Here is a 26,860-nt window from a genome sequence, read left to right on the forward strand (position 1 = left end):
AAGACAGTCGGGTCATGGTGGAGAGGTCTGACAGAATGTGGTCCACTGGAGAAGGGAATGGCAAACCACTTCAGTACTCTTGCCTTGAGAACCCCATGAACAGTATGAAAAGGCAAAATGATAGGATACTGAAAGAGGAACTCCCCAGGTCAGTAGGTGCCCACTATGCTACTGGAGATCAGTGGAGAAATAACTCTAGAAAGAATGAAGGGATGGAACCAAAGCAAAAACAATACCCAGTTGTGGATGGGACTGGTGATAGAAGCAAGGACCGATGCTGTAAAGAGCAATATTGCATAGGAACCTGGAATGTTAGGCCATGAATCAAGGCAAATTGGAAGTGGTCAAACAGGACATGGCAAGAGTGAATGTTGACATTCTAGGAATCAGTGAACTAAAATGGACTGGAATGGGTTAATTTAACTCAGATGACCATTATATCTACTACTGTGGACAGGAATCCCTTAGAACAAATGGAGTAGCCATCATGGTCAAGAAAAGAGTCCGAAATGCAGTACTTGGATGCCATCTCAAAAATGACAGAATGATCTCTGTTCGGTTCCAAGGCAAACGATTCAATATCATGGTAATCCAAGCCTATGCCACAACCAGTAATGCTGAAGAAGCTCAAGTTGAACGGTTCTATGACGACTTACAAGACCTTATAGAACTAACACCCAAAAAAGACGTCCTTTTCATTATAGGGGACTGGAATACGAAAGTAAGAAGTCAAGAAACACCTGGAGTAACAGGCAAATTTGGCCTTGGAGTACAGAATGAAGCAGGACAAAGGCTAATAGAGTTTTGCCAAGAGAACGTCCTGGTCATAGCAAACACCCGCTTCCAACAACACAAGAGAAGACTCTACACATGGACATCACCAGATGGTCAACACCGAAACCAGATTGATTATATTCTTTCCAGCCAAAGATGGAGAAGCTCTATACGGTCAGCAAAAACAAGACCAGGAGCTGACTGTGGCTCATATCAACTCCTTATTGCCAAATTCAGACTTAAATTGAGGAAAGTAGGGAAAACCACTAGACCATTCAGGTATGACCTAAATCAAATCCCTTATGACTATACAGTGGAAGTGAGAAATAGATTTAAGGAACTAGACATGATAGTGCCTGATGAACTATGGACAGAGGTTCATGACATTATACAGGAAGACAGGGATCAAGACCATCCCCATGGAAAAGAAATGTAAAAAGGCAAAATGGTTGTCTGAGGAGGCCTTACAAATAGCTGTGAAAAGAAGAGAAGTGAAAAGCAAAGGAGAAAGGGAAAGATATTCCCATTTGAATGCAGAGTTCCAAAGAATTGCAAGGACAGATAAGAAAGCCTGCCTCAGCAATCAATGCAAAGAAATAAAGGAAAACAACAGAATGGGAAAGACTAGAGATCTCTTCAAGAAAATTAGAGATACCAAGGGAACATTTCATGCAAAGATGGGTTCGATAAAAGACAGAAAGGCATGGACCTAACAGAAGCAGAAGATATTAAGAAGAGGTGGCAAGAATACACAACTTCTTTAAAGGGTAGATTATAAAAATTTTAAGTTACTAAATGGTTTCTCTCAGAAAACTCTTAATTTTTATCATAGTGGGTAGAAGGTAATGGAAAGGGGATGGGAAGCAGTTCAGATCAGATGGAAAGGTAGGTGGAGCTTGATTATAAAAGGCTTTGTACCTTTAAGACCATGACAGGTTTCAGCAAGGTGCGCTGAGGCCAATCAGCCTCTCTCAGTACTGGGAGAAACAATTTGGAGAAAATTTTTCAATGAAATCCAATATCCTCACCAAACAACAGAGTTGCCTCTGGGAATCTTGGGAATAGGAAGTATATGTTATGGAGCTGAATGCAACATAGTAATCAGAAAGAAAAAGGACTCTGCTACTGGGTATTTAAAACTACAGAACAGTGATTAAAAAAAAAAGAGTGGGAAAAAAATCTTCCCCAAATTTTCTATACACAAACAAGTGTAGTCTACTTCCCCCACCACAATATATAAGCATACTTATAATGCCACACTGATTGCTACATCAATTGTAAATGAACCACACCACTTAACATGAGAACTTCTAGACTAACAAGAAGTCTCTTTCTTCAGCTACAACATTTACAAACTGAACTTACCTTCAACTTGAAGTGTTGGGGCAATAAACAGGAGTCTCTGAAGCACTGAGGAGCAATATTACCAATTCAAGCCTGGGCCCCATGAATACCTACATAATCCTCAATCAACTTATTCATTATTGATCATTTACTATATGTTAGGTATCGCATTATATTCCAAGGAAGACATAAAGCTAAACTGGACCATCTCTGCTTGAACAACAAATAGAAATATGTCCTTTTTCCTGTCCCTCTTAGAGTCTGCAAAAGTAAATTAAAGTCATAAGACCTGGCCACAAATTCAACTCCATAACTTACCCAATATGTGGACTAAAACAAGTCAGTGTATCTTTGATCCTCAGCTGCTTCTTCTGTAACCTAAGGATTATAAATTCTGTCCTCTCTAACTGAAAAAGTAGGGTCCAATAACATAAAGTCTGAAAAAATCCTTTATAAACTATATATAGTGGTTGCTACATGGAGTAGCTCCTTTAAGAGAAGTTGCCAATAAAACAGTAGTGCCTGCTATACCCCCAAACTAGAGAGTCTGATGGAGAAAGGATGAATGGACATAAAGTATAAATGTGAAAAATCCTGAAATAAAGGAAGACAGATTAAAATGTCCATCCATCAATAAGACTGGGCTGTGGAACTCAATAAACTTTCATCCTTATGGAAATTAAGGCTGTCTATTACCTATGACCCAGACATCTCCCTCATTGAGTAATTTCTAGCAATGGCAGTATTGAAAATATTCAATAATTAGGCCAGTACATGCACCAACCAGATGTCAGCTGGGAACAATCAGAATGGGAAGGTCTACCCTAGTATACAACTGATGATTATTGGCTCCATCTCAGGAAAATCTTCCTAAATAGGGTGGACCACATATCTTGGTTTGCCAGGGAATCTTGATAGACACATACTATCCCAGTGCAATTAAAATAGTCCCTTTCAATTTCAAAAGCATCTCAGTTTGGACAAATGTGATCATTTTGTCAAGGGTAATGTAAGAATATATTAATTGCTACATGTTTTGTGGTAGTGAGGAACTGATGGCAATTTAGGTGTTCACCCTTCGAAGAACAGGTAACTAAGAAAAAATTAAAACATAGATGCACTGAATAATCATACACTAAGTAACAGTTTTAAAATGTAATGTTGATATTAATAGTATGTGTGTATGCATGCTCAGTCATGTCCAACTCTTTTGCGACCCCATGGACTGCAGCCCGCCAGGCTCCTCCATCCACAGGATTTCCCAGGCAAGAATACTGGAGTGGGTTGCCATTTCCCTCTCCAATTAATAGTATAAAATCTTCTTAAAAACATGTCTATGCAGAACAGTGTTACCCATTTACAAAAATGTATACCTATTTAAGACACATTATCTGTGAGGGAGGGATAGAAGATAAAGCTTAGGAATGAAAATCAAAGGGATTTTGAACCTACTGATGAGGACAATGTATTAAGGAGCTGAAGCTGCAGTTGTTCAGTCGCTTAGTCCACTTAGTCGTGTCTGACTCTTTGCAACCCCAGGAAAGCACGCCAGGCTTCCCTGTCCTTTACCATCTCATGGAGCTTGCTCAAATCTCATGTCCATTGAGTCAGTGATGCCATCCAAACATCATGTTCTCTGTCATCTCCTTCTCCTCCTGCCTTCAACCTTTCCCCGCATCAGGGTCTTTTCTAACGACTCATCTCTTCACATCAGGTAGCCAAAATACTGGAGCTTCAGCTCAGCATCAGTCCTTCCAATGAATATTCAGGACTGATTTCCTTTAGGATTGACTGGCTTTATCTCCCTGCAGTCCAAGGGACTCTCAAGAGTTCTCCAACACCACATTTCAAAAGCATCAATTCTTGGGTGCTCAGCCTTCTTTATGATCCAACTCTCACATCCATACATGACTACTGGAAAACCCACAGCTTTGACTAGACAGACCTTTGTCGGCAAATGTCTCCGGTTTTTAATATGCTCTCTAGGTTTGTCAAGCTTTTCTTCCAAGGAGCAAGCGTCTTAATTTCATGGCTGCAGTCACCATCTGCAGTGATTTGGGAGCCCAAGAAAATTAAAATAAAAGAGGGAGGTGGGAGGGGGGATCGGGATGGGGAATACATGTATATCCATGGCTGATTCATGTTAATGTATGACAAAAACCACTACAATATTGTGAAGTAATTAGCCTCCAACTAATAAAAAAATAAAAAAAGTAAAATAAAATAAAATAAAAAATAAAAAAATAAAAACAACAAATAGATTGTTTTCCAATCTATTTTGCCATGAAGTGATGGGACCAGATGCCATGATCTTAGTTTTCTGAATGTTGAGCTTTAAGTCAGCTTTTTCACTCTCCTCTTTCAATCTAGAGGCTCCTCAGTTCCTCTTTGCTTTCTGCCATAAGGGTGGGGTCATTTGCGTATCTGAGTTTACTGAAATTTCTGCCCTGCAGTCTTAATTCCAGCTTGTACTTCATCCAGTCTGGCATTTCACATGATGTACTCTGCATATAAGTTAAATAAGCAGGGTGACAATATATATAGCCCTGATATACTCCCTTCCCAATTTGGAACCAGTCTGTTGTTCCATGTCTTGTTTTGTTGCTCTTTGACCAGCATACGGATTTCTCAGGAGGCAGGTAAGGAGGGCCTGGTATTTCCATCTCTTTAAGAATTTTCCACAGTTTGTTGTGATCCACACAGTCAAAGGCTTTGGCGTAGTCAATGAAGCAGAAGTAGATGTTTTTCTGGAATTCTCTTGCTTTTTCGATGATCTGACGGATGTTGACAATTTGATCTCTGGTTCCCCTGCTTTTTCTAAAACCAGCTTGAATATCTGGAAGTTCATGGTTCACGTATTGCTGAAGCCTGGCTTGGAGAATTTTGAGCGTTACTTTACTAGCATGTGAGATGAGCCTAATTGTGTGATAGCTTGAGCATTCTTTGCAATTGCCTTTCTTTAGGACTGGAATGAAAACTAACCTTTTCCAGTCCTGTTGCCACTGCTGAGTTTTCCAAATTTGCTGGCATACTGAGTACAGCACTTTCACAGTATCATCTTTTAGGATTTGAAATAGCTCAACTGGAATTCCATCACCTCCACTAGCTTTGTTTCTAATGATCCTTCCTAAGGCCCACTTGACTTCGCACTCCAGGATGTCTGGCTCTAGGTGAGTGATCACACCATCATGGTTATCTGGGTTTTTAAGATCTTTTTTTGTATAGTTCTTCTGTATATTCTTGCCACCTCCCATTAATATCTTCTGCTTCTGTTAGGTCCATACAATTTCTGTCCTTTATTGTGCCCATCTCTGCATGAAATGTTCCCTTGGTATGTCTGATTTTCTTGAAGAGATCTTGAGTCTTTCCCATGGAGCTGAAGGGTATTAATCAATTCAGTACTTGGCATCTACTGTCCAAAAGCAGTTGAGGGGAGAGGGAGAAAGAAAAAGACAGGGACTCAATAGACTTTTTAAAAAGTGAATAAATGAAGACATACTCCGTAGTGAATCCTGGTTATAATGCGTCAATAAATTTTTAAAATGTCATCAAGATTGAAATGGATTGCTTGGTCTCTAATTTGGAGAAGTCTAAGCACAAAAATGTACGGATGGCATAAGAATGACACCATCATGTGACTGGGAGAGAAAGAAAGTATGTCTAGTTTAAGAGCTTTGTAAAATGAAATAAGAAATGCCTTCTGAGACCTCTTCCTGTCTCCAGGTCTGGATCGTGAGCTTGTTTACAAATAAGAGCAGCAGCAACTAATAGTTATTGTTTACCAGGTATAATGCCATGCACTCTACATACATTATCCCATTTAATCTCCCCAGTAAACACATGAAGAGGTTATCACTCACACTTTACAGATGAACTTAAAAGGGTAAGGCATGAAGAGATTAAGTAACTTTTTAAAAGGTAACACAGCTAATTCTTTGTAAAGTTCAGACACTAAATTAGGATGCTTGATTGCTAAGTATAAGTTGTAAACCATTTTGCTATGCTGTATCTTTGTAGAAAATATGAACAACTGCGTTAGGAAAAAAGTTTGCATAAATCAACTTGCTTTGGGGGCTGGCTTGAATAAGCAATGTTGGGATAATGACTGTAGAACAGTCCTCAAGTATAATATATTCCAAAGGAAAAATTGGTTGTTCTTGAGTTGTTACCTCAGTCAGGATCCCTATTGCTTACTATCATGACAGAGAAGGGAAAATCTTTCATTTCATTCAGATTCTTCTCTTTAAAATCTAAACATTATAAAGTAAAAGAGCAATGTTTCACAATCTGTTATTCTGGAAAAAATAATTCATTAAAATGAAACAAAATAGTCCATTAACACCAATGATGGTGGCCACATGTTGAGTTATGAACACTAGATGAACAAATACTCTACCTTCCCCCTATCTACCTGAGGGTCTTTCTATCCCAAGATAATCTCTGTAATTTTCCCTAGACACCAATCAAGCTCTATTGGTCAAACAACCCACTATTCATTTAATCATTTCATGGCAAAATATATGTAGGATAAAATCAAGCTCTAATGGACAAACACCTTACAGTTTGTTTAAAGGTAAAATGTATGCAACACAATATTTAACATTTTAACCATTTTAAAGAGTATGATTCAGTGACATTAAGTACATTCACAGTGATGTGCAACCATCACCATTGTCCATATCCGCAACTTTTTCATCATATCAAAGAGAAGTCTCCATCCATTAAAAATAATGTCTCACTCTCCCCTTCCCCTGGTAACCACTATTATACATTCTGTCACTCTGAGTTTGCCTATTCTATATACCCCATATAAGTGGAACTATACAAATTTGTTCATTGTGTCTTGCTTATTCCACAAAGTATGTCTTCCAAATTCATTCTTGTTGTACAATGTATCAGAATTTCATTCCTTTTAAAGGATGAATAATGTTCCATTGCATGTACATACCACGTTTTCTTTAGTCAACTGTCAATGGACATTTGGTTGTTTCCCTATTTTTGCTGTTGTGAATAATGCTACTATGAACGCTGGTATACAAGTGTCTGAGTTTCTGCTTTCAATTCTTTTGGGTATATATCTGGAACTGAAATGCTGGATCACATGGTAATTCTATGTTCAAGAATTTGAGGAACTGCCCAACTGTTTTCTATCACAGATGTACCACATTTTACATTCCAAAAAGCACTGCCCATGGGTTCCAATTTATCCACATCCTCATCAATGCTTATCATCTTCATTTTTTTTGAGGGGGGGGCTGTTAGGATAATAGTCGGAGAAGGAAATGGCAACCCACTCGTGTTCTTGCCTGGAGAATCCTGGGGACGGGGGAGCCTGGTGGGCTGCTGTCTCTGCGGTCGCACAGAGTCGGACACGACTGAAGCAACTTAGCAGCAGCAGCAGCAGGATAATAGTCATTCTGATTAATGTGAAGTGGTTTTTCCCAAAGGCTAGTGATGTTAAACATCTTTTCACGAGTTTATTGCCCATTTATGTATCTTCATTAAAGAACTATCTCAAGGCCTTATTTTTGAATGAGGTTGTTTTAAGCATTCTTTATGTATACTGGTATTAATTCAGTATCAGATACATGATTTACAAATATCTTCTCCCATTCTGTGGGTTATCTTTTACTCTCTTTATAGTCTCTTTTGAGTCATAAAATTATTAATTTTGGTAAAACTCAATTTCTTTCTTCTATGTCTGTGCATCTGGTGTCACGTTAACAATATCAGTGAATCAAATGTCATAAAAAAAATTTCCCTATCTTTTCTTCTAAGACTTTAGTCTTAGCTCTCATATTCAAGTAGTTGATGCATTTTTAGCTAATTTTTGTATAAAATGGAAGGTGAGGATCCAAATTCATTCTTTTGCATGTGGAGATCCAGTTTTCCCAACATAATTTGTTGAAAACACTGTCTTTCCCCTCACTGAATAGTGGTGGTATCCTTTCAAAAATCATTTGACTATATATGAGGAGGCTTATTTCTGGGTTCTCTAGTCTACCCCACAGCTCTATACATCTGCTCTTACGTTAGCACCACAATGTTCTGAATACTGTAATTTTCAGTAAGTTTTGAAATCAGGAAGTTGTGAGTCCCTTAACACTGTTCTTTGTTTTCAAGATTGCTTTGGCTATTAGGGAGTCCTCTGAGATTTTATACGAGTATTAGGATGGGATTTTTGTATTTCTGTAAAAAGGCAGATGAGATTTTGATAAATACTGAGTTTGCAGATCACTTTGGATAGCACTGTCACTTTAACAATATTAACTCTTCTCATCCATGAACATGGAATATCTTTCCACTTATTTATGCCTTTAATTTCTTTCAGTCAAATTTTGTAGTTTTTAATATACAAGTTATTGTCTCATTAGTTATTTCTAAGTATTTTATTATTTTTAATGCTATTATAAATGGGAATGATTACTTAATATCCCTTTCAAATTGCTCATGTATGGAAACTCAACTAATTTTGTGTTGATTTTGTATCTTGCAACTTTGCCAAGTTTGCTATTAATTCTGGGGTTTTTTTGGTGGAAACTTTAGAATTTTTTTACACGTAAGACTGTGCCATTTGTGAACAGAGACAATTTATTTCTTCCTTTCCAATTTGTATGCCTTTCTTTTTCTTGCCTAACTGTTCTGGATAGAATTTCCAACATCATCTTGAACAGAAGTGGTGAACCCAAGCATATTGTCTTGTTCCGGATCATAGAAGAAAAGTTTCTTATACCAAGTATGATGTATCCATATGTGGATTCTTCATTCTTGACCTTTATCATGTTGAGGAAGTTTCCTTCTATTCCTACTTTGCTGAGTGTTTTTAACATGGAAAGGTGTTTAACATGGAGAGGAAATTTTCTCAAATCCTTTTTCTATATGGTGGGATGATAATGTGGGCTCTTTTTCGTTCATTTTATTAATATGTTGTATCACATCAACCGATTTTCTTATATTGAACCATCTTTGCATTCTTGGAATAAACAGCACTTCGTTATGGTATATAATCCTCTTATAAAGCTACTGAATTAAAACCTTGTAGCTCTGTAATCACTACAGCTTTCTAAAGAAAATTTTTGAGTTACTACCACAAGGTGTAAGGCCCAAACAGAATCTAGCAGCTTCACTGGTTGGATGAAATGGGGATCAGAGTTTGGGGAGGGTGAGCCTGCTGGAAGTTAGTTCTGGAAGGGCAAAGTTATGGAAAGGAAGAAGCTAGACCAAAAAAAAAGAGAGTACAAGAGAGAGTGCCAGGTATTCGCATGAGTCTACTAAGAGGCCATGTATACATTAAGTGAAACTCCACAAGGCTAGACAAATAAAAACTAGTACAGGCTAAGCAATTCTCAAAAGTTAACACATGGTCGAGAGACCTTTAAACAACCAGAATCAAAATTCTCAGCAATACACTAGGAAATTCAGTGGCAACCCACTTAGAACATTTGGAGGGTTCAACTATCCCTGAAGTGAATGCTACTTTAGATTCACCCTAGAAAAGTTTACAAACAGTCCTAAAGAGGTACAACTGACCTGCAAGTTACTTAACTGCCTACCAAAACAAATTCAACAATGTAATAATAGAAATAAATGTTAATGCAACAAAACAAAATGCTGCAGACACTGAGCAATGTAATCAGTCACAACATCCAAAATCTAATTAAAAACTTTTAACATGCTGAGAAGAAAACAAGGGTCCATATAGTCAAAGCTATGGTTTTTCCAGTAGTCATATATGGATGTGAGAGTTGGACCATAAAGAATGCTGAGTGCTGAAGAATTGATGCTTTTGAACCATGGTTCTAGAGAAGAGTCTTGACAGTTCTTTGGACAGCAAGGAGATCAAATCAGTCAATACTACAGGAAATCAACCCTGACTACTCATAGGAAGTACTGATGCTGAAGCTGAAACTCCAATACTTTGGCCACTTGATGCAAAGAGCTGACTCACTGGAAAAGACCCTGATGCTAGGAAAGACTGAGGGCAGGAGGAGAAGTGGGCAACAGAGGATGAGATGATTGAATGGCTTCATCAACTCAATAGACATTAGTTTGAGCAAACTCTGGAAGATAGCGAAGGACAGGGAGGCCTGGCGTGCTGCAGTCCATGGGGATGCAGAGTCAGACTTGGCTGAGACACTGAACAAGGAAAGAAGAAAACATGACCTAGAATCAAGAAAAAAAACTGGTCAAGAGAAAGAGAATCAGAAATACAAAACTAGCAGACAATGATGTTTAAAAGGCTATTACAACTATGTGAAGATAAAGGAAGTCAAACATAATGAGAAAATGGAAGTTTTTTCCTCAAATATTGAAGTTGCCTTCATTTTGAGCTGATTTTTATGTGTGGCATAAACCAGTAGTCCAGTTCCATTCTTTAGCATTCAGTTTTTCCAACATCATTATTGAAGATATAAATGATACATTTATTATTCTTCCACTGTATATTCTTAGCTCCTCTGTCACAGATTAATCAATCATATGCATATGGGTTTACTCTCTGGACTCTACCCTGTTCTATTGATCTGTGTGTTTAAAATGGAAGCTTTTTTTAGGAAAACAAAACTAATAAGTTTAAAAACTACATATCTGAAAGGAAAAATATACTAGATGTGAATGACAACAGATTTGATACCACAGGAGAAAAGATAAGTGAAAAGATAAGTATAGGGAAACGACAGTAACACTTGGGATAATGGTACATGGTTTAATACATAGGTAACTACAGTTCCAGAAGGAGAAGAAAAAAGGGAGATAGAAAAAAATGTCTGAAGAAAACAACTGGCTCAAATTTGATGAAAATATAAACAAATCTGAGATGTTCAAACTCCAATCAGGATAAATACAAAAGAAAACACACACACAAACACTAATACATATCATAGTCACATTGCTCAAAACCAGGTAAAAAGAGAAAATTTTAAAAGCAGTCAGAGGGAAGAAGGACATAGTAAGTATAAAGACATCACAGACTCAACAGATGAGTTTGAGCATGCTCCAGGAGATGATGAAGGACAGGGAAGCCTGGCATGCTGCAGTCCATGGGGTCGTAAAGAGTAGGACGTGACTGAGCAACAATGAAGTACAAAGGAGTTAAGCTAAGAAGGACAATAGACTTCTCCTTAGAAACTATGCAAGCCACAAGTCAATGAAGCATCCTCTTTAAAATGCTAAAAGAAAAATACAAATTAACTTATAATTCTATGTCTAATAAATACAGCCTTCAAAAGTAAGGCAAAATACTTTTTCAGAAAAACAAAAGCTGTCAGAATGTGACATAAGCAGATTTATACTATGATAAATGTTAAAGAAGTCTGTTAGGCAAAAACAAAATACCAAACAGAAGCTTGGATATGAAGGAATGAACACCACTGGAAATCATAAATGTATGGGTAAATGCACCTTAAAATTAACAGGATGAACGCAGATATACTAAGCAGCTGGACTGGTCCCATGAATGTAATAAAAAGTAAACTTCAGAATAAGGAAAATTACAAGGGATAATAAGGGACATTTCTTGATTTTAAAAAAAGAAGTCAATTCATGAGAAGACATTAAAACACCAAATATAGATGCACCAATAACAGAACTTGAATATCAATGAAACAAAAACTGAAATGAGAAAAAGGCAAATAAAAAAAGACTTCTAGGATTTTCCTGGTGGCACAGAGGATGAGAAACCGCCTGCCAATGTAGGGGACATGAGTTCAGTCCCTCGTCTGGGGAGATTCCACATGCCATGGAGCAACTAAGCCCAAGCACCACAACTACTAAGCCCACGATCTAGAGCCCAGGAGCCGTTGCTACTGAAGCAACTACTGACCCCATGTGCTGGAAGTACTGAAGCCCAAATGCGTAGCGCCTGTACTCTGCAACAGGAGAAGCCACTGCAACGAGAAATACATGCACCACAACTGAAGAGTAGCCCCTACTCATTGCAACTAGAGAAAGCCCACACACAGCAATGAAGACCTGGTGCAATCATAAATAAATAAAACTTTTTAAAAAAGGACTTGTAGACTTCAACATTTCTCCCTCAGTAATTGACAGAACAAATAAACAGAAAAGTCAGTAAAAATATGGAACAACACTAAGAACGAACTTAACCTAATTTCCATTTACAGAACAACATATTCAGCAACTGTAAAATAAACATCCTTTTGTAGCACACAGGAAATGTTCACAAAGACTGATGGTAGGTCAATAAAGTAAGTCCAATAAACTTCAAAAGACAGAACTGAATTAGAAATCAATAAAAATAACTATATTAGTCTTCTTGGGCTGACATAACAAAATACCACAGACCGAGTGACTTAAAAGAAATTCTATTCTGGAAGCTTAGGAAGCCTAAGATCAATGTACCAGCAAGACAGATTTCATTCTAAGGCCTCTTCTCTTAACTTGTAGGTGGCCACCACCTTGCTCTTGCTCCTGTGACTTCGTGTATGCACAAGGACAGAGTGAGCTCTCTGGGTCACTTTCTCTAAGGACACTAATTCTATAAGATCAGGGCCCCATTATTACAACTTCATTTAATCTTAATTACTTCAATAAAAGGGCCTGTCTCCAAATACAGTCACATTAGAGCTTAGGGTTTCAGTGCATTAATTTTGGAGGGACACAAACACTGTCCTCAACAATAAAGATATCTTAAAGAAAAAAATCCCTAAATGTTTGGAAAGCAAATAACCTATAAGTTAAAGATGAAATTATTAGGAAAAATAGAAAACATCTTAGCTGAATAACACATTAAAAAGTTTTTACACTGTGATACACAAAATTATGTGGATGACAGAAAGTGGCAGAAAAGTGAAGTGGAACTAAAAAGCCTCTTGATGAAAATGAAAGAGGAGAGTGGAAAAGTTGGCTTAAAGCTCAGCATTCAGAAAACTAAGATCATGACATCTGGTCCCATCACTTCATGGCAAATAGATGGGGAGACAGTGGAAACAGTGTCAGACTTTATTTTTGGGGGGCTCCAAAATCACTGCAGATGGTGACTGCAGCCATGAAATTAAAAGATGCTTACTCCTTGGAAGGAAAGTTATGACCAACCTAGATAGCATATTAAAAAGCAGAGACATTACTTTGCCAACAAAGGTCCATCTGGTCAAGGCTTTGGTTTTTCCAGTGGTCATGTGTGGATGTGAGAGTTGGACTGTGAGGAAAGCTGAGTGCCAAAAAATTGATGCTTCTGAACTATGGTGCTGGAGAAGACTCTTGAGGGTTCCTTGGACTGCAAGGAGATCCAACCAGTCCATCCTAAAGGAGATCAGTCCTGGGTGTTCACTGGAAGGACTGATGCTGAAGCTGAAACTCCAATATTTTGGCCACCTCATGCGAAGAGTTGACTCATTTGAAAAGACCCTGATGCTGGGAGGGATCGGGGGCAGGAGGAGAAGGGGACAACACAGGATGAGATGGCTGGATGGCATCACCGACTCGATGGGCATGAGTTTGAGTAAACTCTGGGAGTTGGTGATGGACAGAGAGGCCTGGCGTGCTGCAATTCATGGGGTCGCAAAGAGTCAGACACAACTAGGCGACTGAACTGAACACAAAATTAATAATAAAAGCTAAATAAATGAAGCTATACCATGTCTTGGACCAGAAGTCTTAGTACTTATAAGTTGCAATTCTCTATAAATCAAAATGGATTCTAATTTACTTTTTTATTGATTTACAATATTGTGCTAATTTCTGCTATAAAGTGACTTGGTGATACATATATATATATTTTCATATTCTTTTCCATTAAGGTTTATCACAGGATATTGAATACAGTTCCCTGTGCTACAGAGTAGTACTTTGCTGTTTATCAATTCTGTATTTAATAGTTTGCATCTGCTAATCCCAAACTCACAATCTACCCCTCCCCCACCTGACCTCCCCCTTGGCAACCAGGTCTGTTCTCTAGGTCTGTGAGCTTGTTTCTGTTTCATATAAAACTTTGTTACATTTTAGTTTCCACATATAAAGTGACATCATATGGCATCTGTCAGTCTCCTTCTGACTTCACCTAGTATGAAAATTTCTAGGTCCATCTATGTTGCTGCAAATAACATTATTTCATAAAATAGTAAAATTTTAATGTAATCCCAATGAAAATCCCACCAGATATTTTTATAGAAATTGACAAGCTGGTTCTAAAATTTACATGGCAATTTATACTCTGGGTTTTTTTTTTTTTAATTTACATGATTAAACTTCTATTTTACAATAGTCAAAACATTTTTTAAAAGAACAAACAAAATTGGAAGGCACACTTTATTTCAAGGCTTACTAAAAAGCTACATTTGTCAACATACTTGTATAGAGAAAAACAGGATGATACAATCAATCTGAGACACACACTGGGCCTACATATAAATGCTCAACTTGATACATTAATGTATTTCAGTGGTGAAAGGACAGTATTTTCAATAAATGTTAGGACAACTGTGTATGAGATAGACATAAAAAGGAACTTGAATGCTTAACCCCAAATACAGGCAAAATAAATTAATTTGAAATGAATCACAGAGCTAAACATAAAAGCTAATCTATAACATTTTACTAGAAAACATAGAAGAAAATGTTCTTTACTTTAGGGTAGTTAAGATTTCTTAGACATTACACAAATAGTACCAACCATAGAGGAAAAAAGAAAAAAACCTGACAAACTGTTCTTCTTAAAACTTAAAGCCTTCCACTCTTCAAAACACAAACTCCACTTCCCAAAAAGAAAAGGCAAGTCAAACCAAAAGAAAATATCTGCAGCACATAAACATGACAAAGGACTTATGTCCAGAATATATAAAGAACTCTTACAATCTGATGAGAAGAAAACAAACAATACAATAAAAATGGGTAAATGACTTGAATATTTTCCAGAATATATATGAAATGGCAATAAATATATAAAAATATGCTCCATCATCAATTGCATCCAGGAGATGCAAATAAAAACCATTCCACAATCCCTGTAAAGATTAGATAAAAAGGAAACATAATATCAAATGTTGGCAAGGATGTGAGATAACTGGAACTGTCATAAATGCCTAGAAGAAGTATAAAATAACACACATATTTTGAAAAACAGTTTGGCAATTTCTTTTAAAGCTAAACACACGCCCTTAAAACCAGCAAACCCACTCTCAATTATTAGGTATTCAATCAAGACAAATTAAAATACATGTTTACACAAAGAGTTGCATGTGAATACTCATAGCAGATTTATTTTTAATAACCAAAACCCCAGAAACAACATAAATGTGAATTAGTAAGTGGATGGATTATCATATTATGGTATATTGTGGCATACTTACACAACGAAATGTGGTGTGCTTTGCTCAGTTTTGTCCAACTCTGCAATCCCATGGACTGCAGCCGACCAGGCTCCTCTGTCCATGGAATTATCCTGGCAAGAATACTGGAGTGGGTTGCCATTTCCTCCTCCAGGGCATCTTCCTGACCCAAGGATCAAACCCGCGTCTCTTGTATCTCCTGCATTGGCAGGCAGATTCTTTACCACTAAGCCACCTGGGAAGCCCCATACAATGAAATACTGACAGTAATAACAAATAAATGTGTAAATGAGTGAAAGAAGCCTAAATACACACTATATGATCCTATTTCTGTGACATTCTATGTTAGGCAAAACTGATCTACAGTGACAGAAATCAGATCAGTGGTTGCCTAGAGCTTGCAGTAAGAGGGCCCACTGCAGGAAGATGCAGAGAATTTTCTCAAGTGATGAGTCATGATTATACATATGTATATTATTTGCCAAACTTCTTAGAACTTTAAACTTAAAATGGATGTACTTTACTACATGTCAATGATACTGCAATAAAATTGATTTAAAAATGAATCTGATAATTCTCAAGAGCAAAAATGAAAGTACTCTAAGCATCTAATATTTAAAAAATATATTTATTTGGCTGTGTTGGGTCTTAGTTATGGCTTGTGGGATCTTTGTTGCATCATGCAGAATCTTTTGTTGGAGCAGAGACTCTTCAGTTGTAGCATGCGGGCTCAATAGTTTTAACATGTGGGCTCAGGAGGTTGCAGTGTGCTAGCTTGGTTGTAGCGTGCTAGCTTAGTTGCTCTGCAGCATGTGGGATCTTGGTCCCCCAGCCAGGAATTGAACCTGTGTCCCCTGAACTGGAAGGCGAATTCTTAACCACTAGACCCCCAGGGAAATCTTTTGTTGTTGTTCAGTTGCTAAGTTGTGTCTGACTCTTTGCAATCCTCTATTACTGACTCACAATTAATCAATAATAAAAGATAGCCCAAAGTTCCTCAAAGCACCAATTACTTAGTAATAATTGAGCAAAATATGTCATTGCATTCCCTTACTTCTCACACTTCTCCACAGAACTGACTATTACTTAGCACTAAAAAGAAATGGACTATCAAGCCATGAAAAAACATGGGGAACTTTAAATGCATGTTACTCAGTGAAAGACGCCAGTCTGGAAAGGCTGCATACTGTATGATTTTCACTGTATGAAACTCTGGAAAAGGCAAAACTATGGAGACAGAAAAAAGATGAGTGGTTACTAGGGTTAGGGGAAGAGAGGGCTGTATAGATGTAGCAAAGAGGATTTAACGCAGTGAAAACACTCTGTATGATACTGTAAGGATGGACATAAGTCATTCTACACTTGTCCATTTCTGTAGAAGGTACAATGCAAAGAGTGAACTCTAAAGTGAACCACTGGACTTTGGGTATTTACAATGTGTCAGTGTAGGTTAACCAATTGTAACAAACACTCTAGGGGGGATGTCAATAATGGGGAGGCTATGCATATGTGTGGCTTCCCTTGTAGCTCAGTCAGTAAAGAATCTGCCTGCAATGCAGGAGACCTGGGTTCAGTTCCTGGGTGGGGAAGATCCCCTGGAGAAGGAAATGGCCGCCCACTCCAGTACTCTTGCCTGGGGAATCCCATGGACAAAGAAGCCTGGCAGGCTATGGGGCTGTAAGAGTTGGACACGACTTAGTGACTAAACCACCATGCATACACATGTGAGAATGGGGGATATGGAAAATCTCTTTACCTTCTTCTCAATTTTGCTATGAAACAAAAATTGCTCTAAATAAATAAAGTCTTAATTAAAAAAAATAATAATTACCACCTGCCTGCTTTTCACCCTTCTACACATAAGTGTCCCATGTCTCCATGATTTTCAATGTCCTCTTCCTTTTGCCTCTGGAGAAGGAAATGGCAACCCATTCCAGTATTCTTGTCTGGAGAATCCCATGGACAGAGGAGCCTGGCAGACTACAATCCACAGGGTTGCAAGAGCTGGACACCACTTAGCGACTAAACCACCACCTTCCTTTTGCCTAAAAACACACTTCACTGAAATGACTGGTTTAATTAACTCTTTACTGCAATAATTAGTTCCAGTGATGAATAAAGTTGCTATAAACATCCATGTGCAGGGGACTGGCTTTTGTTTGTTTTTCTATATCCTGTCCCACACAGTACCCAGGACACCTATGGCCCTCAGTTGGTTTTAAGTTTCTGTTAAACCACTGAAAATAACACTCAAGCCAGGAATTCCTAACATTTCTAATTCTGGGGAAATGCAGCAAGGTTAAAAATGTCTCTGTGAGTCTCTAGCAGGCTTTTTCAAAACCTGGGGGGAAAAAAGGCACAAAAGAAGAGAAACACAGGAGTCCCTAATGTCCCTAAAATGCCTGTGAGATAGGTTACCCTGCCTTTCCTAAATGACTCAGCTCTTACCCTAGTAAAGTCTATTTTCTACACAGCAGCAGTAATGACAGGCACCATCAAATTAATTAAATGAGTTATTTTTGGCAAACTGCTTAGACAAGTACCTGATACAGAATCAACATCATTTGTAAAACAAAACAAAATAAAATCCCCATTTGATTCTCACAAAGATTCTGAGTGGGTATTATTAATACCCTCATTTTCAAGAAATCAAGGTACAGAGAAGTGAGGTAACTTGCCCAAACACAGGTAGCTAGCAATGCAGGTAAAAATGCTCTTAAATCACTATGCTCAGCTACCCACTGCAATTATATTAAAAGTCAGTTCTCTTTTGTATCCACAGTGCTGCACAGAAATCTGCCCTATAGTCATTGCTCAATATATGTGTAGACTGAAAGAAAGATTCAAATAAGTGACTCAAGAGGTTAATAATGAGGCATGTTTTCACTCAAAACTATTATCTTCTCTGGAGAAACTCTGGTCCAAAGATGAAATATGTCAGTTTTTATTTGTTACTTATCCCAAAAGAGAGTAACAAATGTGCATGACAAACAAGAATAAGGGAAAATCTTAAATCTCAAAGGAACAGAAAGATGGTATAGCAACAAAAAAACGTACTGTGCTCAACGCGGTCCCTCTCCATCCTGCTGCCCCCTCTGATGGAAGCAACAAAGAATATGGCCTATGTGAATGAAAAAAATGTTGCCTACAACTGCAGTAAACATAGGTTGCTGCAGCCATCAAGCCATCACATTACAGCCGCCCCTGACAGTGAACCTTGAGCAAACTCAGGACTGAAACAAGATGCCTGTCATCAAGCAGTCAGCCACTGCTTGGCCATCTCCAATGAGGTACCCTGAAGAGATTCAGGGCAAGATACAGGATGCTGGCCCTACAGAGCTCAGGTGCGTATCAAAGAAATGACTTCAATGAACCCAGACTTTTGCATCTTCCCAGATACGGAAGAAAAGACCTGGTGGCTCAGATGGGCCGGGGAGCGTGCAGACCCCACCTGCAAAGAAGACCTGGGTTACGGCCACAAAGAAAAGCTCTAAATTCATTAATTTGATATGTCTGGTTTTCTTTACTTAACCGTAATCTTTTGATGTTCTGACTACCTGGTCTTTGTTGCAAAAACTCCTGTATATCCTGGCTCCTCCCTTACCTCTTTGGAGTAGACTAAGAGCTACCTGAGAGGCTTTGCCCTGGTCTTAAGCCCTCAGTTCTATCTGCCAAATAAAACATAACTTTCAACTTCTAGGTTGTGCTTTTGTTTTTTAAGTCAATACCTACCAAAGATGTTTTAGGCAGTACCTGTCAGGATGTACATCAGGGCCTCTTTTCACTGCTCCTACACCTCCCTTTCAAATATATAGGTAAGCATTTGATCTACCTATTCCTGATCCTTCCATAATTTGGCTTCTCCAGCTGGCTCGCCTGTGGACTTGATGGTTTACTGCAACCAGATTACAGCTAGTTATTATACTAATCATTGGTTTAATTTGTTCTCTTTGTTTCCTGTTTGTGCTTTATGTCTCTCTGCTGCACTTGACTTTGTTAATGTTACTGGTTGTGTTACTTACGTCCTGCCTACTTTGTAAGATTGTTGTCTCCTGCATTACTCCAGGCCTCCAACAAAATTAATGATGTCTTGAGAGTTAAACATATATAACTCTACATAGAATAATTGTAATAGTGCAACTCTAGGTATGGGAAGAAGCAACAAGGAAAAACATTTCTTGGAACATAATAAATTAGTAAGACAGGGGATCCAGAGAATTTTAAATTATCAACAGGGCCTAATGCAGTGGCATAGCAACACAATCTTTGCCTGATCTAGGAGTGAGCCTTCCTAGGGAGGTTCATGGGACAAAAATTAGTCATGAAATGTTTCTCCCAAATGTTGGTCAAATTTATGACCAAGGGGAGAGATTGAGGATGAAAAAGGTCGCCTGCCACTTTGGTAAACAAAGGATGTTGCAGCCATTAAGCCATCAGATTACAGTTGCTCCTGACAGTGAGCCCTGAGGGGACTCAGGTTGGAGACAAACAGGCTGACCCACTGGCAAGCCATCAGCCACTGCAGCCACCCCCAACGGTGCACCCCAAGAGGACTCAGAATGGGAAAGAACAGGATACTGGCCCTGCATACCTAAGGTGTGTATCAAAGGAATGATTTCAATGAACCCAGACTTGCATCTTTCCATCCACAGAAAAGCCTTAAATTCCCTAACTTGAGATACCTAGTTTTCTTTCATTAACAGTAATCTTTTGATGTTCTGACTACCTGGCCTTTGTTGCAAAACCCCTGTAATATCCTGGCTCTTCCTTTACCTCTTTGGAGCACTCCCTCAGAGCTCTTTGAGTAGATGTCTTGTGGGCCTGAAGTCCCCAGGAAGACTGTCAGATAAAACATAATTCTCAATGTTTAGATTATGCAATTTTTTTCAGTCACCAACATCTTTATTCTCTCATTCCAGAATAAGCCCTTGTGTAAGAACTGAATGCATATGCCTGGTCTCTGCTAGATCATGTCTCTTACTTAAGTGGCAGAGTTAAGAATTGGATGTAGGTCTGTATGACTGTAAAGAAACCATTTGCGATGCAGAAGATGCCATGGGTTCGATCCCTGGGTCGGGAAGGTTCCCTGGAGGAGGGCATGGCAACCCACTCCAGTATTCTTGCCTTGGAGCATCCCATGGACAGAGAAGCCTGGCAGGCTACAGTCCACAGGTTCGCACAGAATCGGACACAACTGAAGCGACTGCGCATGCTGTGTGACTTAAGAATCCAGGCTCTGAACCACTCTAGAAAGATCACAGAGTCCTGTGAGAGCATAGGGAGAAAAAGAAAATAGTGTTTATTTCTATATTTGCTTCCTTACTTATCTCTCCTCCCTCAACTTCAGTCTGAGCTCTTCTGATTCAAAGGATATATATTTCATTTCCTGTTTTCCTAATGCCTTCCCTGGCACATGCCACAGAGTAGTCAGCAGATATTCATGAAATGACTAGGCAAATTGATGAATATCAAAAATATAACAGAATGTTGTTACATAAAAATAACTAGTAACATGGTCTATTTCAGCTTTCAGAAAGTCATAAACAAGGTTCTCCACTAAACACAATTTAAGAGAGAAGAATGAATTTGGTCATAATACAATGTAGTGGGTAGGAAACTGACCATGATTCCAGAAACAAGGAGATGGAATATGTGGAAAAACACATAGAGTGATATATGCTATAAAAACTGTATCTTTAAAGATTGCTTCAAGGATCAACCTTATTAATAATTTTTTAAAGACAGAAGTAGAAAAAAAAAGCTGATAGATGCTCAACTATAGAAACATTTTGTAAAGCCATGTGACTAGGCAGCATAGCAGCCTAGTAAATGCAGCTACTATACTAGGAGGTAGTATATGGAACACTGGGATCAACGGGTTTGGGTTAAATTCTGGGCTTTTGAAACTTAACCGACTTTAGGACTTGGGCAAATGCTTAACCTCTCTGAGAGACAATTTTCTCATCTAATAATGTGGATTTTAAAAAAGAATAATAATAATAATGTGGATTAATCACCACTCATGGTGGTTTTGAAGAAAAAAAAAGTATATATGTGTGTGTGTATGAAATAACTAGCATACTACCAGAAAGATAATATGGAATTCCTTATTCATTATTAAAACTGTTCCATCCCATTATCCTCTGCAACTCCTTTAAATAAAGTAGAAAAATAGAAATTCTGCTTCCTTTTTAAAGATGGTAATCAGGAGCAACTTGTTGAAACTTATTGAGAACTCAGTCCTGAACAAGGAATCCTAATATCCAACATGAAGTAAAAAATCTAGATTAAATTCATTGTCATACTTCTTAGAGTAACTGAGTCTTTCCAACATTAAGAACTCTATTTGATAAAGGAAAAAGCGGGAGGCTTTGAGACTATAATGACGCTGGATTTCCACAGAAAGAAAAGAGCGTTCTGTAAAGGATAAAAAGTGAACTCTTTAAATCTTCAACGGCATTTGAAATTTCAATTGGTTCTTCAGACCACCTACTGTTAGTTAAAAATGGCAGGACTCATGAACAACACATGGAATGGGCCAAAGAATCATCAACTCTTGGAGGAGGACAAAACTTCTAGTCATCTAACCTAAGACTCTCCTTCCAAGGCTGAGGAAGAAGGCATAGGATAGATACCAAGCTACATATCAAGCTTCTTTTTGCCTCACCAGATACTCACTTCATTGTCATAATTTTTCCAAGATTTTATTTCCTGTGCAGTAAGCAAGACCAGACAGAACAGGTTCATTTGTCTTGCAAAATGGGCCCCAACACTGGAATTATCCAAGACCCTTGTCCCTGACAGAACACTCACACACAAAAACAAAAGTACATACATTCTTGCAATTACTTTATTAAATTATCAGGTCCCTGCCAAGGAAGCTGTACTGAAACAAAGAGCAACAATACAGCCTACAAACAGAAATGCCTATTTGGAACTAGAGGCTTTTCCTAGTTTGCTATATTGGGACTACCCAAATTATTAGAAGCTTCTAGCCGTGATAACTGACTTCTTCCCTATATATCTTAATGATGACACAGTGAGGAAAAGTGGAGTCAGACTGTGAGACGTCTTGGGAACACCACACAGCAGGTAACTAGCCATGGCAGGTGATAAACAGGTAACTAGCTATGGCAGGTGATAAACAGAAACTTGACACCTTGTTAAATGAACCAACCAAACTTCAAAAGTCTGAGGCTCTACTCATCTAAATTTTTGAAAGTTTATCAACTTTTATGGGTAAAACACGAAAATGCTTAGAAAAAATTAAAAGCCACTAGGTGAATTAATTCATTCATTTTGAATAAATGCACATACAAAACAAATTAAACAACTCTGAGGTGAGATATATTAGCTAAAAAAATTATTATTAATCAGTCCTTTGATGCTCTTCCTAATTCCAATAATTCAGAAAAATGGTTATACTAGGAACTTCAGGTCTGCAAGATTAATAGGATCAGAAAAATTTCAGCAAATGGTCAGCTGAACATCAGCAACACTGTTATGTAACTACCAAAAAAGATGAAGTGATATTACACTAAACTTTAAAAATATTTAGTGACTAAAATAAGCAAGAGAATATCAGAGTGCTGCTCTGCTCCAGTCAGGTGATTCTGAAAATATTGCAGATACTACATTGATGGAACTATGTCAAAACAGGTTAAATTCTTAAGCAGGAAAACAAGAATCAAATCTCAAATCAAAACACAAGAGAACTAATGTAACAACTAGGGATATTTGGACCTAGAAGGAAGAGACATACAGGAGTACAACCAGTTGCCTTCTAATACTTGCCACTACCATTGTTCCAATTGGCCCTAGGAGAACAAGTAGCAATGGATGAAAAGTACTGAAATACAGATTTTGGTTTAACAAAAATTTTCTATGTTAGTCTCAAAAGTCAATAACCATTAACAGGAAGAGAAGCAGAAACTTAAGTAAGAGAAGTATACCTAAGAGATTTGGGCATACTGAATGAGCCTTTGACGAAAGTGTAGGAGCTCCTATGAAGCATGGCATTTAACCATGCAGATTAGCAATAAATTACACTCTCATTAAGCTGACTTCCAATTTTTTATAACAAGAAAAAAGACAAAGATGATTCTGGGCCATATTTTATGAAAAATAATCTATAAGTTGTAATCAAGCTACTGCAAAATTTCAGATGAGAAAAGATGGACTGACCTACGTAGTAGTGACGGCAACAGACAGGTGTGTATGGCTTACAAAAACATCTCAGATAGAGTGCCTGGTACTTGATGAGCTGTTGGAGACTTGAAATAACAGTATTTTGTAAGATTTACTTTGTTAACCTATTCATTTATTTCCTAACAATAAAAACAAGAGTAATGAACACACAGTGCTTTCCACACAATGTTCTAAATATTTGACAGATTAAGTGATTTCATCCTCATACCCCTTAGGAATGGACTCTATCACGCACACTTCACAAATGACAAATTAAAGTTTATATCAGTAAAGTTAGCTAATGAGAATCAAAGAACTAGTAAGAGGTTAAATAAACCCAAAGCTTAAGCTCTTAAAGCACTAGACAGCTATGAAGGAAAGGCAACAAAAGTCAACGTGGGCAGCAATGTTAAGAGCCTATTGGAGTCAAGAGCATCAGGAGACAAGAGCACTGTAGGTGAAAATGAAGATTTGGTAGTATCAGAATCACATGACAGGTTTGTTGGGAGGAAAAGAGGAAAAAGCCCAAACAAAGAAACAACTGCACTAAATCTAAATTCAGAGAGATGAGTTCTAGGAATTAACTTAAAAAAAAAAAAGAACAACCAAGCAAAGTTGGATAATTTTGAAGCGAAACCAGCTTTGGGAACATTTGTAGTGGATCTCTAAGGTCTCTTTCTGCTTCAACATTCCAGTTAACCCTCTGAATGAATTTTCCAGAAATGAATGGCGGGAGGGAGGAATACCACCACAGAGAAAACGGATATGCAATTACAGTCCACACCGTTTATGCTCCCATTTTCACTAAACGGTCTCTCAGAAATAGGGACAGAACAGACAAATGGAAGGAGGGGTGTGGTGTTCACCAGTGCTGGCTAAAAAAGCGGGCTTCCCTCCCACCCCTCCCCGCCACCTAGGATTTTCCAGTACCATAAGCAGAAAGAAACCCCTCCTGACTATAAAAACAGGTGGTCACGAAAGGTAAGCCTAGCGTGCTGCAGTCCACAGGGTCGCAAAGAGTCGGTCACGACTGAACCAACAACCGACTGCAAAATTAGGTGGACTCCTCAGATCCTCTCAGGCTAACGCCGGATGTCAAGACAAGTCATCCGTTTGCTCACAAATGCTTCAGGAAACCTCTTGGTTGGGGCCCGTCTTTTCCGGGGCCAAAAGAATCCGGCTCCGCATAAGAGGTGTTTGCTCTGCAATTTACAGCCTCAAGAACTCGACTCTCAAGCGATGATTACTTCTGCACATACCTGACGGTCCTCTGGTGAGATTGATCTCTTCTTCGGTAACCACGTAATCCACTCTTCCGTTCATATTTTACTCGCTGGCTTCCGACCGGGGTCAGCGAGGACCGGTGCAGGTGAAGGTGAGAAGCACTCCCGGCAGCGGCCACAACACCGCACTTTCGGTTTCAGCAGCCCGCGAACCGGAAGAGGAAGCAGGGCGAGGGGCGAGCGCCAGGAATGCCGGGAGTGGTGGTTCTGGCTGCCGCCCGGCACGAACTCTCACCCGGTTCTCAAATCAAACTGTGAGGTGATCAAGGAGCGCGTTTCTGTTCGGATTTTGCCATTCCAGACGGATTCGGGGCGGGGCGGGCTGGATAGGAAAGGTAAGAGACATAAAATAGTTGCTCAGTTCAGTTCACTCAGTCGGCCCGACTGTTTGCGACCCTAATGACCGCGGCACGCCAGGCCTCCCTGTCCATCACCTACTCCGGGGAGTTTACTCAAACTCATGTCCATCGAGTTGGTGATGCTATCCAACTATCTCATCCTCTGTCGTCCCCTTCTCCTCCCGCCTTCAATCTTTCCCAGCATCAGCGTCTTTTCAAATGAGTCAGCTCTTCGCATCAGGTGGCCAAAGTATTGGAGTTTTAGCTTCAACATCAGTCCTTCCAATGAATATTCAGGACTGTTTTCCTTTAGGATGGACTGGTTGGATCTCCTTGCAGTCCAACGGACTCTCAAGAGTCTCCTCCAACACCACAGTTCAAAAGCATCAATTCTTCGGTGCTCAGCTTCCTTTATAGTCCAACTCTCACATCCATACATGACTACTGGAAAAACCATAGCTTTGACTAGACGGACCTTTGTTGGCAAAGTAATGTCTCTGCTTTTTAATATGCTGTCTAGTTTGGTCATAGCTTTTCTTCCAAGGAGCAAGTGTCTTAATTTCACGGCTGCGGTCACCATCTACAGTGATTTTGGAGCCAGAGAAAATAAAGTCTGTCGCCGGTTCCATTGTTTCCCCATCTATTTGCATGAAGGGATAGGACCAGACACCATGATCTTGATTTTTGAATGATGAATTTTAAGCCAGCTTTTTCATTCTCCTCTTTCACTTTCATCAAGAGGCTCTTTAGTTCCTCTTCACTTTCTGCCATAAAGGTGGTGTCATCTGCATATCTGAGGTTATTGATATTTCTCTTGGCAATCTTGATTCCAGCTTGCGCTTCATCCAGCCTGGCATTTTGCATGATGTACTCTGCATATAAGTTAAATAAGCAGGAAGACAACATACAGCCTTAACATACCCCTTTCCCAATTTGGAACCAGTCTGTTGTTCCAAGTCTGGTTCTAACTGTTGCTTCTTGATCTGCATATAGATTTTTCAGGAGGCAGGTAAGGTGGTCTGGTATTCCCATTTCTTGAAGAATTTTCCACAGTTTGTTGCTATCCACACAATCAAAGGCTTAGGTGTAGTCAATAAAGCAGATGTTTTTCTGGAATTCTCTTGCTTTTTCTATGATTCAGTGAATGTTGACAACTTGATCTCTGGTTCTTCTGCCTTTTCTAAATCCAGCTTGAACATATGGAAGTTCACGATTCACATACTGTTGAAGGCTGGCTTGGAGAATTTTGAGCATTACTTTGCTAGGGTGAGATGAGTGCAATTGTGCAGTAGTTTGAACATTCTTTGGCATTGCCTTTCTTTGGGATTGGAATGAAAACTGACCTTTTCCAGTCCTGTGGCAACTGCTGAGTTTTCCAAATTGCTGGCATATTGAGTGCAGCACTTTCACAGCATCATCTTTTAGGATTTGAAATAGCTCAGCTGGAATTTCATCACCTCCACTAGCTTTGTTTGTAGTGATGCTTCCTAAGGCCCACTTGACCTTGCAGTCCAGGATGTCTGGCTCTAGGTGAGGATTCACACCATGGTGGTTATCTGGGTCATTGAGATCTTTTTTTGTATAGTTCTTCTGTGTATTCTTGACACCTCATCTTAATATCTCCTGCTTCTGTTAGGTTCATACCATTTCT

General features: G+C 38.8%; 1 protein-coding gene across 1 annotated transcript in view; it reads right to left on the bottom strand.

The window, feature by feature from the left end:
* The window catches only part of SYNJ2BP (synaptojanin 2 binding protein), a 49,375-nt gene extending 24,337 nt beyond the window's left edge, over positions 1-25,038 (bottom strand). Inside the window, exon 1 of the mRNA XM_020882479.2 lies at positions 24,848-25,038. Coding sequence (XP_020738138.2) covers positions 24,848-24,911 — 64 coding nt within the window. The 5' untranslated portion in view covers positions 24,912-25,038. The remainder of the gene's footprint in view (positions 1-24,847) is intronic.
* Between the last annotated feature and the right edge of the window lie 1,822 nt (positions 25,039-26,860).

This window comes from Odocoileus virginianus, chromosome 6 (assembly GCF_023699985.2).
Source record: "Odocoileus virginianus isolate 20LAN1187 ecotype Illinois chromosome 6, Ovbor_1.2, whole genome shotgun sequence".
Classification (NCBI taxonomy): domain Eukaryota; kingdom Metazoa; phylum Chordata; class Mammalia; order Artiodactyla; family Cervidae; genus Odocoileus; species Odocoileus virginianus.